Source organism: Phocoena phocoena, chromosome 20 (genome assembly GCF_963924675.1).
Source record: "Phocoena phocoena chromosome 20, mPhoPho1.1, whole genome shotgun sequence".
Classification (NCBI taxonomy): Eukaryota; Metazoa; Chordata; class Mammalia; order Artiodactyla; family Phocoenidae; genus Phocoena; species Phocoena phocoena.
Window position 1 is genome coordinate 9,085,672 of NC_089238.1, and position 12,791 is coordinate 9,098,462.

The window sequence follows — 12,791 nt, forward strand, 5'->3', positions numbered from 1 at the left end:
TTCACATTCTTTATCACAAAAACTGAAGCCAGAAGAGAGACCCTGAAGCTCTCTCTGATAGAATATGAATTACTGCGTGCCGTAGCGTGCCGTATTGATACATCTGCCACCACACAATTGAGCATCACAGCAGGACAAGAGTATGTGAATTACAAAGGGAAACTTCTTTCGGAGTGTTCTATGACAGGCCATGCGCAGGACCAACTTCTCCCACTTGGAACTTTTCCTATCAGTCACATTTACAAGAAATTCAATTATAGGCAAATAGGTGGTGGAATCAACGAATTGGATACCTGTACCAAAACAAGCTAACTGGTGAACACAAGGTCATATTTTGATAGTCTCTCACGTGGCTTGTTTGACTTATGACACATTCAAGTAGTCATCTTTCAGTTGTTGCTGTTTTTTTTAAAATACATGAAAAAATAGATTCGGATTACTTCTTTAAGCACAGCTTGGGCTTCCCCGGGATACAATCTGGAAACCACTGAGCTCAGGTAACCCGCCCCTCCCCCGACTCCTGCACACCCAGGACACATGGCATTCTGGTCTAGTCAGAGGGCAGAAATTCACAGCCAAGTTTTAAAGAATGTTTTTCTCTCTCTTCCTAGAACGTGAGATTTGGTCTTCAGCCTCAAAAAGAGTTTGGGGGTATTGGATGGAATTAGAGCCAGGGAGCCAGCAATCCCAGAGTCCTTTCCTACCCATGCTCCCACATGCTTCCTGCAAGGGTTTCACCCCGAATGGGAATCCAAGTCCCATTTTTATTAACAGGACCGAAAACCAAACACTTCAAGGCCTAAGTGGACAATCTTTTTCCCCCAAACCGATGCTTGGGACCTTAACATCCTCTGGTTAGAGAACTGGAGGATGGATATTGCAGACCAGTAGCAGCAAGGAAGTCAGGTCTGCAGCAAAGATCTTGGCTTAACCTACCCAGTGGTCGAAGCAGAGAAAGGGAAGAAGGAGCGAACGGTCGCCCCGCCCTTTACAATGCCAGGCCCTGCAGAGATTGGCTGATTATCCAGAAAAGGAAGCAGGGGATGGGGGAGAAAGGCCAAACGTGGATGAACGTAACAGTGACCTTGCCCATGTGCCAAGGTGAACGTTTTAGAGTTTTCCCAATCTGCTTAGTGACTCTCCAGCCTCTGAAGGTGAGTCTAGGAGGAGGTGAAAAAGCAGGCCTGGCAGAGAAAAAGCATAGGGGTATGCCTCCTTACCCTAATTCCTCCCACCTAAATCTCACATACCATTTACCTCTGAGAGCTGGATCTCTACGAACTGGGTGGGTCCCTAAAACAGTGAAAAGTCAACGACAAGAGGAACGTTGTTCCCCGCTTGGAACTTCTTCCTTGGTCTTTTCTCGACTGCTCAGGTGCAGACGGAAATCTAAGTTTTCTGGGTTCTGTGGATAAATTAGAACAGCTCGAGAGGGGAAGCAGGGAGAGGTGTCACTGGAAAGTTTTTTCACTTCCTTGGAACTTCTAAGTCCTTGAACATTTCCATCTCCCAAACAGGCCTCCAGAAAACTCCACCCTCAAAGCCACCTACTCTGACAAACAATATATAACCCCAAATTATTCAATTCTTACTGAGGAAGATGGATCAGATGAAGTGTCAGATGACCGGAGAATACCACGGAGACACTCACCAACAAAAGATAGGTCAGTGGGTTTGCTCTGCCACCTCCTGTCCCCACAGGTATCCCCAATGTTGGCCTCAGGGGCTCCTAGGAGGGGGGTCAGGGCTCCCAGACTCTAAAACAACTGGTGTGTCACCCACTCCCTCCACTGCACTGGGGTCCTCCTCAACGACCATCGGACCCTCTGTCCCCTTGGGTTCCTCCGTCCCCACCTGCCCGTGCTGTTCCTCCCCCTTCAGCCACTTGTTGACACAACCCAAATGACTTCTGCTGTCATTCTCACCACTGGAGGCATGAGGAGAGCCTTGTGGCTTGGCCTTTGGACCCTGGGAGGTTGAGGCTGGTGGCTTAGCGTGCTGTGGGCTCCGAAGGGCCTTCCGATCCAATGCATCCCTTCTCGAGCCTTGCCCTTTCTTTGGAATCTCTGGCTTCTTCCTGGTGTCTTCCGAATCGACAAGGACATAAGAGACGGGACCCAAGCTCACCTTCTTTTTCTTCCTCGTGGGAGCAGGGCTCTTTGCCGAGGCCCAGACCACGGCATTCTTCTTTGGTGGACCCTCTGGACCGCCGTCGTGGTCTGACTCAGAGGCAACTCCAGGGCTCGCAGCTTCTGCCTGGGCATCGTGGGGCGGGTTGCTGGGAGACTTCCAGGCACATTTCGCTAGGGCCTTCTTCAAAGCTGACCCCTCCTGCTTCACACAGGGCTTTCTGTTGCTCCTGATATATTCTGACATCTCCATATTTTCAGCATTATCAGCTTCAGGAGCCTCCAACAAGGCCGAGCTGTGGGAATGGTTGCCTCTGGATTTCTTCCAGGGCACTGGTTCCTGCTTGGGAGTTTTTTTCTGCTTCTTTCTCCTGGGGCAAGTCTTAGCTCCAGCCTCTTGAACCAGAGGTTCAAGAGGGTCACCTTCATCTTCCACGTCATTCCAGCCGTCCAGGTTCTCCATCTTCAAGGCAGAGCCCACCTCTGCAGCCCACCCTGGCTCCTTCTTGACCTTCCTCGCTGTTGCCAAAGCCAAGGATGCCGCTGCTTGGGCCTCAGCAACCTCTTGAGCCCTAGCTTCCTCCCGGCTGCGGATCTCGCCATCCATGCAGAAGATGATTTGCACCACCGCCCCCAGAAGCACCCCCAGAGCTTCTGCCCAGTTCTCTGGGGGCTGATTCCGGTTCTGGGGTGGTGGGGACTGGCTGAGCTGCAGCAGGCGGACCACATCCTCCCAGGTGCGCCCCTCTGCAGCCAGGAATTCACTCAGGTTTTTTAAAAGCTCAGCATCCTGGGTGGGGTCCCTACAGACCACTCTCCAGATGCCCCCCCTTCCTGGGAATTCCCGGGGTATGGCCCTCAGATTCACACCCTCGCCTACCTCGATGAGGATAGCTTTGGCATTCTCTTCCCTCAAAAAAATCTTGTTGAGCACAAAGTACGGGCCCAGCGGGGAGAGGACCCCGTTCAAGGTCTCCTCAATTTCCACTTGGCCACAGTCCTCCGGGATACCTGTGACCAACAGGCACCTGTGGATGTCCACTTCCATCCCCCGGCACCAGTCCTCCAACAGGTTCACCGCCATGGTCGTGGACACCTGGCAGCTCGATTCCCACGTGTACTGAAGAGTCTACGACGTGGACCGGGGCTGCAGTGGTCCCTAAACAGCAATCCTGTAAGGTGACAGGAGAGGGAGGTCAAATTCCCGGGAACAAGGCCAGGCTCAGAGTTCTCGGCTGCCCCCTCCAAGGCTGGCCTGCAGGACGCCTCGCGCTTTCCCAAGGTCTTCCTCCCCAAACCGGGCCCCGGGTGCTCACACGTGTCCTGGAATCGCCGAAAACCGCGAGCGGCCTCCCCGGGGCCTGGCTCTCGACCAGCCCGTCAGGGAAGCGGCAGCCCCGCCTCTGACCGCCCAGACGGGCCAAGGAGAGGCCGCCGGGATGCAGCCGGCTCGCCAGGTGCCAGCTCGGGCCACGCCGGCACGGATGCTCTGGGCCAAGTGCCCGAGACGACAGCGTCCGCCCCCGCTCAGACAGAGCGCGTCAGGTGGCGTCTCGCCTGGGTCCAGGCAGCTGCGCTGAGCCGAGGCCGGCATCCCAGGGCGCGCTTGCACACTTGCTCCCGCGTAGTACCCGCGGTCTCCATGGCAACCGGTGGTTGCAAGCTAGCGCGTGGGCTGTGCAACTGGGCCTGGGGAATCGCGTGGGAGTGCGACCGTTCACCTATTCACCGAGCCCGAGGTCTGCATGTTCTCTGATTGCCCTCCCGGACCCGGTCTTTCCACCTTTCTCTACTCAACATGGGCCTCCGGACGGGGGTGGGGGGTGCTGACTTCTATGGCTGCACCAACTACCCTTCTTACCCTCAGGCTAACTGTTGGGTTGAGCCAACAAGACTCCTAGGAGACAACAGAAAGCAGAGGGCGCGAGGAAACAGCAGCTTCAGTACCCCTGAGTTCCCCTAATAAAAGCCACAGCTCTTGTTGAGAGCCTTCTAGGTTAGCTACAGTTCCTTGTTCGAGAAATTTCCAGAAGTTTCTAGAAACTTCTCGATTTTCCGCCCCCTTCAAGCCTGGGGATAGTGCCTCACCTTTCCTTGCTGGTTTTCTCAACTCACTGCCTACAGGTAACACCTTTGTTAATAGTTAATGAAACAGTCCTCAGTGACTCAGGTTGAGTTGCCATGTTTCCTGTCAGGCCCTCACTGATACATCTATCAATGTGGCTTCCTAACTGTGCGATCTTAAACAAGAAATGTGAGCTCTCTGAGCTCCTTCCTCTTCTTCACAATAGGAATACCAATAAAAACTTTCCTGATCTGGAAATTTTGAAGATTAGGGGAGATCACATATGAAAAATGCAGTGGGCCTGGGTATTCAACCAAAATCTGTTGTTTGGATTCCATTTTGGAATTGGCCTTTGCAAGACCAAATAGCCAGATATCCATTTCACTTTCCTCTCTGATATCCCTGAACTTGGGCATGATCAATATTTGTGTGATTGATTGCCCGAGTTGCCATCATATTTTAGACATCATTCAAATTGCTAAATTTGAATATTCACATTCCAGTAAAGACAAACACTCTAGCTGTAACTAAAGTTTTATTATAAATTTATTTTTTTTTATTATAAATAAATTTTTTAAAATTTACTTATTTTATTTTTGGCTGTGTTGAGTCTTTGTTGCGGTGCACAGGCTTCTTATTGTGGTGGCTTCTCTTGTTGCAGAGCATGGGCTCTAGGTGCGTGGGCTTCAGTAGTTGTGGTGTGTGGACTCTAGTTATGGCTCGAGGGCTCTAGAGCACAGGCTCAGTAGTTGTGGCACACGAGCTTAGTTGCTCCACGGCATGTGGGATCTTCCTGGACCAGGGCTCAAACCCGTGTCCCCTGCATTGGCAGGCAGATTCTTAACCACTGCGCCACCAGGGAAGCCCATAACTAGAGTTTTAAAATCTCAAGTGTTTAACATGTTGAAATTCTATGAATCAGCTGAAGAATGAATGTATGTCACTATGCAGTGGTTTTAAAACGTTGCCATAAATTCTTTAACATTCCTTCTACAGAGAGGTGGGGATCTATGTTCCCCTCCTCTTGAATCTGAGCAGACTTGTAACTGCATTAACCAATAGAGAGTGTGGTAGAAAGGAAATGATTGAACCCATAGTATCATGGAAGGGAAGCTATGTGACTCCTCAGGCTAGGAGGCCATGCAACTTCTTCCTTTTTTTTTTTTTTTTTTTTTTTTGCGGTACGCGGGCCTCTCACTGTTGTGGCCTCTCCCGTTGCGGAGCACAGGCTCCGGACGCGCAGACTCAGCGGCCATGGCTCACGGGCCCAGCCGCTCCGCGGCATGTGGGATCTTCCCGGACCGGGGCACGAACCCGTGTCCCCTGCATCGGCAGGCGGACTCTCAACCACTGCGCCACCAGGGAAGCCCTGCAACTTCTTCCTTGTTCATTGGGACAATCTCATCCTTGGATCTTTGAGCATCCAAGCTCAACTATCCTCTGGCTGCCATGCTGTGAGGAAGCCCAAGCCACATGGAGAAGCCACATGTGTGTGCTCCAGTCAACGATTCCCAGCTGAGCCCAGCCTTCAAGTGATCTCAGTCCAGGCACCACACATGGGAGTAAAGAAACTTGTAGATGACTCTACCCCCAACCACTTGAGTCACTCCCTAACGACTTACATCATCCCAGTTGAGGGCTAGACATGGCGTAGCAAAAACAAACCATCATTGCTTTACCCCGTGTAAATTCCTGACCCATAGAATCAGTGCCTATAACAAACAGTTAGTTGTTCTATGCTGCTAAGTTTGGGGATGGCTTATTATGCAGCAAGTAATAACAAGAAGATATTGCAAAAGTAGAATGCGTCTAGGATTGGTGATGATTGACATTACTTCAAAAGACGCAGAGAGCAACGATCTTTGGTCCCTGAAAAGATTCCCCAAAGTAGCTTTTTCTAGCAGTGCACCGAGTTTCACTTCATGGGTTTGTTTCAATGATATACCATCATTACTATCAACGAGATCCTCCAGGTTCTCAGATGATGAGACAATAAATCTTCTACTTTAGTCAGTTACTTTTAGCAAGGAAGGAAAGGTTGATAGTTTGGTGAGTGTCACCGTCAGCTGAGCTGGTCAAATATGTCTTGTTTCTTCTTCATCCATTTAGTATCATAAAGCAGAGTAGCCAAAAGAGCAAGTTGCAGCTGACTTTGCTACAAGATTATACACCCAAACTGAAGAAAAAATTGGGTACTAAATTTAAAAAATTAAATTGTAATAAAAAATTTTGAATTTGATAGAATTTCAGATTTATTCTTTTATTCCCTAAAGTTCATTCTATGATGGTGATTTTTGCCTGTGACCAAATACTCAGCATTCAACGTTTTATTTTAAAAAATGTGTATTTGGGGGCTTCCCTGGTGGTGCAGTGGTTAAGAATCCACCTGCCAATGCGGGGAGGCGGGTTTCATCCCTGATCCGGGAAGATCCCATGTGCCACAGAGCAACTAAGCCTGTGTGCCACAACTACTGAAGCCTGAGCACCTAGAGCCCGTGCTCTGCAACAAGAGAAGCCACCGCGGTGAGAAGCCCGCACACCGCAACGAAGAGTAGACCCTGCTGGCCTCAACTAGAGAAAGCCCGTGAGCAGCAACGAAGACCCAATGCAGCCAAAAAATAAAATAAAATAAAAAATGTGAATTTGGGGGCTTTCCTGGTGGCTCAGTGGTTAAGAATCCTCCTGCCAATGTGGGAGACATAGGTTCCATCCCTGACCCAGGAAGCTCCCACATGCCACGGAGGAACTAAGCCCATGTACCACAACTACTGACGCCCGTGCACCTACAGCCCGTGCTCCGCAGCAAGAGAAGCCACTGCAATGAGAAACCTGCGCACCGCAACGAAAAGTAGCCCCCCTCTCCACAACTAGAGAAAGCCCACACACAGCAACGAAGACCCAGCGCAGCCAAAAATAAATAAATAAGTAAACAATGTGTATTTGGTCCTGACACATAGTAAACTGTTATCATTGTAAAGGCAAGAGTTCCAGGAGTCCTCCCACTGTTTTTTTTTTTTGCGGTACGCGGGCCTCTCACTGTTGTGACCTCTCCCGTTGCGGAGCACAGGCTCCGGATGCGCAGGCTCAGCGGCCATGGCTCACGGGCCCAGCCGCTCCGCGGCATGTGGGATCCTCCCGGACCGGGGCACGAATCCGTGTCCCCTGCATCGGCAGGCGGACTCTCACCTACTGTGCCACCAGGGAAGCCCCCCTCCCACTGTTGAGTGGAATTCTTCTTATACCATCTTTCCATTGACCTGGAGTTTGTTCTGGGATGGTTGAACCATTGGGTCCAGGAAAGTAACAAGAAGATTGGTAGCATAATGTCTACCAAATGGGATGTTCTTGTTAGAAGAGTGTAGCAAGTTGTACTAAAATCTAGTGGTAGCACAAGGGTGCTGTTGTAAATTTGCTGATGGAAAATGGATAAAATTAAAAGGTCAAAAAATGCCAAGTGTTGATGAGGAGAAGATTGACTGGAACTCTCATATGTGTAATACGTGTACACGTCTCGTGTATGTGTATTTTGGAAACGCTCTGGCTGTATCCACTAAAGGAAAGCAGATGCTAACCCTACAACTTAGGAACCCCACACCTAGCTATGTATGTACCCAACAGAAATGTGTTCACTAAAACTACAGACAAGGATATTCATTGCAGCATAATTCCTAGTGGCCAAACTCTAGAAGCTACCCAATCAACAGAAGAGCGGATAAACTGTAGAATGTTCACACAATAAAATACTAAACAATTCGAATGAATGATCTACAATGACACACAACAATATAAATGAATCCTGCAAAATCTTGAGCAAAAGAAACCAGATACACAAGAGCACATACTGTATCATACCATTTATATGAAGTACAAAAACAGGCAAAATTAACCTATGTTTTTAGAAGTCGGGAGAGTTGTTTCCTGTGGAATATCTAATGACTTGAAATGTGTCTCCCTCCCGCTCTGTTTCTTGTTCTGGTTGTCGGTTATAGGTGTGTTCCGATTGTGAAAATTCAACACGTTATATGCCTACGATATGTGCACTTTTCTGTAAATATTTCATACCAGTCTTTGCTGTTTTGCTGATTGATTAGATGTGAGGTGCAAGGTAAACTAAGCAAATGTGACCCCAGGGTTTTGGAACGAGTAACTAGAAGGGGTATGACGGCACTTAGTTTTATACGGGGAAGGTTTGATGGAGAACAGACTTGGGAAAGAAGGGAGAGGGTGAATCGGAAGGTTAGTTTGGGCCATGATGAATTTGAGATACTATGTTGAGGGTCACAGGACCACCCTCAGTTTCAATGATTTGCTGGGAGTCTTCCTGGGACTCAGAAAAAGGATTGTACTCACAATTATACTTTATTACAAGAAAAGGATACAGTTAAAATCAGCAAAGGGAAAAGGTGCGTAAGGCAGAGTCTGGGAGAGACCAGGTGCCAGCTTCCAGTTATCCTCTCCCAGTGGAGTTACATGGACAGCACTTACTTTTCCCAGCAACAGTGTGTGACAACGCATACAGAGTATTGCCAACCAGGGAAGCTCACCTGAGCCTTAGTGTCCAGGATTTTTTTTTCTGGGTCAGTCATGTAGGCATGGAGCACACATGTGACTGACTTGACTTACTCAGCCTTCAGCAACTCCAGAGGTCAAAGTGATGCTGCGTGGCACAAGGCCACCACCATAAATTGCATTATGAGTACAGGATCCTCTAAGGCTTAGAGGTTACCCAGGAGTCAGAGAAGAGCTAGTTGATTCTTTAAAAGGTACGGGGTTTGGACAACCCAGACCTGTTGAGTTAACTCTTCACTACACGGATGCCTAAGAGTGTTTCAGTCAGGGTTCAATCAGAGAAGCAGATTGAGTTAGTTAAGCATTCCAAAATATTAAAGAGATAAATAAATGCGTGAGAGAGAAAAACTTTAAATTTGTTATTTATGTATGAACAAACAAATATTTATAATTACATATACAATATACAATTATATGTATAGGTAATTATAAATATATATTTGTACATATGTATATATGCATGTGTATATATATGTGTGTGAGTGTGTATGTGTGTGTGTGTGTAAAGTGGAATCAGCTGCCTGTCCCTTCTCCCAACAGTGAACCACCCATGATTACCAGCGGATCTAAAAATAGTTTTGAAGCAACTTTGGTAGGAGTCCTGGCTGCGGTTTCCATGACAACACTTCCAACTGCAGTTTCCATGACAACACATCCATGCAGCCCCAACACTTTCACCCATCTTGGCACTTTAGGGTTACCTTTGCACCCTCTTCCTCTCTGTTTCACCTTTAGGTTTTTATTTTGTCTTCTTGTGTACTTTAAATGAGAACACACAGAATTTCCATGAATACTGAGGTCCAGGGGCTCTGGGCTCCTACCCAGATTTCCCCTCCTGAGTAAGTTGTAATAACCCACTGTGGTGGTTCTGTGACTCATCTGACTTGTTCTATCCGGTTTGTGCTGTGAGAGCTCCTTCTTGCTCCAGAGTTTCTTCAATTTGTACTTTCTAAAGGTCCTGTGACATGGCTTTCCCCGTCAATGCTAACCCCCAGACTGCTAACCTCAGCATCTGATGTGAGTCTGCACATATATTTCTCCATCTCATATAATCAATAAAAATACACAGACTATAGGGAATTCCCTGGTGGTCCAGTGGTTAGGCCTCCACGCTTACACTGCAGAGGGAATTAAGATCCCACAAGCTGTGCGGTGTGGCAAAAAAAAAAAAAAAATACACAGGCTATTTCCAAATACCCATAATTTATTTATATTTTGAAAAAAATTATTGTTAAAATACTCCAGAAAAAACAAGAGGGTAGGGGGATAGAAGGAACAAGATTGGCTGTGAGTTGACCCTGAAAAAAAATTGTTATAGATGGAGTTCATTATACTATTCTCACTACTGTCGTTTACATTTTTTAATTTCCATGAATTTTTTTTTTTAAGGAAAGAAAGAAAATGTCTTCTATCTTTGGTATTTTATTTTTCATTTTTCTTGCTAACAGAAAGAGTAAAATGCATCCCCACAGGATTTTATTGTTTTAATCCTAACTGTTCTCATAATATCTGCTACTACAACTTTTAAAAGGTAAAATTCATATTGTTAACTGGTTAGAAAGAGTCATCCTATCTGTCTATCTGTCCTTGTTTTGTTGAAATATTTAACCAAATAAATATATACCCTGTTCTCTATTTAAATAATTATTCTCATAATTTTAGAAAACTGTCATTATTAAATATTTAGATATATGAAAAAAGGTATACACGATAATAGAATGACTGCCTGCGTGCCAGTTTACCCACCACCCCACCCCCCAGCTTAAGAACGGAATCATTTCCATGTTCATTTACGTCTTTTTCAGCCATGATCTTCCACTATTCTCACCTTAGGATGTTTGTACTTGCTGTTCCCTGTGTGGTTCCCTCCTTGCCATTCAAGCCTTGGCCCAAATGTCACCTCCTCTAAGAAGCCTTACCAGATTCTACCTAACTGCAGGAGTTTCTCCTTCACACACACTCACAAAAATCACGTTGGCTTATTAGGGTATCAGTTAGCATCATTGCATAACAGACAATTCCCAAAGTGGTTTAAAGATAGTACATACACTATCTAAATTTGTACTCCCCATGACAACAGAAGGCCCCAAGGGTAGGCACCTTCCCTGTCTTTTTCACCATAGATTCTAGACAGTGTTTGCTGGATGAATAAATGACTGCATCCATTGACTGTCCTGGGTTGGAAATGGAGCCGGCCATTTGGACAACCACTGGAATTCTGAAGCCAGAGAGTGAGACACCCTCTTTAAAAATAAATAAAAAGACAAAAGAAAGAGGGTTACCTCTGTCTGCAGTGCTGGGAAGGGAACCAGAACAAAGGAGTGCTTATTCATCCGTGTAGACAGGTAAATAGTAAACTCCACAAGAGAGACGCCCGCCCTCCCCTGCCTTAGAGGGTGATTTTTTTCTTGATGACAGTCAATGAGGCCAGTCACTCCAGGTGGCCATAAATCCTGTGGGTGGCCATTCCAGGGAAACTTTTCAACCTGTACTCTCTCTGCCTCTTCTCTCTAAGCTCAGGTCCCCCTAGCCAAATCAAGGTTGGAGTATTCACAGCTCAAGTCCCCTTCTCACCACCACCCTCCATTACTCTTCACATGTACATTTTCAAAAATCTCCACTGCTTGTTAACAGGCCTTACCACAAAAATTTACTTTTTATCCTGGCAAGCTTTCCCAGTGGATTTCTTGAATTCCTTCTCCTTGTTGGTCCAGCTAAAAGAACCATCAGATGGTCAGAGCCAATGAGAGCCATCTTCTAGGACGACCCCTGTTGGCCTGACTGTGGTGCATGCTGAGACCCAGAGAAAGTGAGGGCCAGAGGTATGGGGGTTGTAATCAGGAAGAACAAATCTGACTCCATACTGGATCTGTTTCTTTTATTTTAACCTTTGTATTTTATTGCTTTTGCTATAAGTTATTCACTAAAGGGATGTTGCCTATAAGCTTAAAGTATACATAATAGCCCACCTCCAGGAACTCTGTCTCCCATGCCTGAGCATTAAGCTAAAGTACCTTTGTTTAGCTCACAGGAAACATCCTGACCAGACTTAACCTGTGAATGGCTGCAGGAAGGAAGAAATTAACACATCCCCTCTGGAATCTGGCTGGAACCAGGAAATACAATAACTTATCACCTTTTATACTTTACCTCCTTACCTCCCCCTCTTTGTTTTATAGAAGAAACTAACATCCACCCCAGGCAAGGTCGTTCTTTGGGACACTAGTCCACCATCTTCTCAGTCTGCTGGCTTTCCAAATAAAGTTGCTATTTCTTGCCTCAACAATTCATCTCTCAACTTATTGACCTGTCATTCAGTAAGCAGTACAAGCTTAGACTTGGTAACAAGGTAACCTCAGGGATGGAGCTGAGCACTGGAATATGCCTAGGGGCTCTTGTAATAATTATGATCATCACTATTATATAATATAAAATTACTATTATTATTATTAAGCATGGTTCTAGTACTGTCTACACAGCAGTGAACAAAACAGATAAAATCCATGAGCCTTGCAGATAGATGGAGTAGAGTCTTTCCAGACAAGGAAACAGCCAGTGCAAAGGCCCAGGGGCTGGAGATCGTGAGATGTCTGAGGAGCCGCAAGGAGCCTAGTGTGACTGGTGCAGAGGGAGGGAGGGGGAGAACGTGGGAGTTGTGATCAGAGAGGGACTGAGGTCTTGGGAGGACTTGGCTTTTTCTCAGAGGAACATGGGAGACACCATGGGGTTCTGAGCAGAGGTGTGATCTGATACGAATTTAACCCTCACAACAGGCACATGGACTAGAGATTATCAACCCATTATATAGATGAGGACACTGAGGCTCAGAAACCACACATCCAGTTTGTAGGGAGCCAGGATTTGGTGAGATTTTTTTTTTAAACATTTTGGCCACACCATGTGGCATGTGGGATCTTAGTTCCCGGACCAGAGATCGAACCAGAGACCCCTGCAGTGGAAGCACGGAGTCTTAACCGCTGGACCACCAGAGAAGTCCCGGGAGCCAAGATTTGAACTTACATCTGTCT

General features: G+C 46.8%; 1 protein-coding gene across 1 annotated transcript; it reads right to left on the bottom strand.

Annotated features, from left to right (window-relative positions):
- Nucleotides 1–1,719: 1,719 nt before the first annotated feature.
- PNMA8A (PNMA family member 8A) lies at nucleotides 1,720–3,723 on the bottom strand. Its single transcript, XM_065898286.1, has 2 exons — nucleotides 3,538–3,723; nucleotides 1,720–3,258 (listed from the first exon to the last, which is right to left on the bottom strand). Exons 1-2 carry the CDS (start codon nucleotides 3,721–3,723, stop codon nucleotides 1,720–1,722), a joined length of 1,725 nt encoding a protein of 574 aa, XP_065754358.1.
- Nucleotides 3,724–12,791: the final 9,068 nt, after the last annotated feature.

Excerpts from the sequence above, each read along its gene's own strand:
- PNMA8A (XM_065898286.1), bottom strand. The coding sequence starts at position 3,723 with ATGCCGGCCTCGGCTCAGCGCAGCTGCCTGGACCCAGGCGAGACGCCA. Across the intron at positions 3,259-3,537 it reads CTCCTTGGCCCGTCTGGGCG|ACTCTTCAGTACACGTGGGA; the intron begins GTCAGAGGCGGG and ends TCCACGTCGTAG.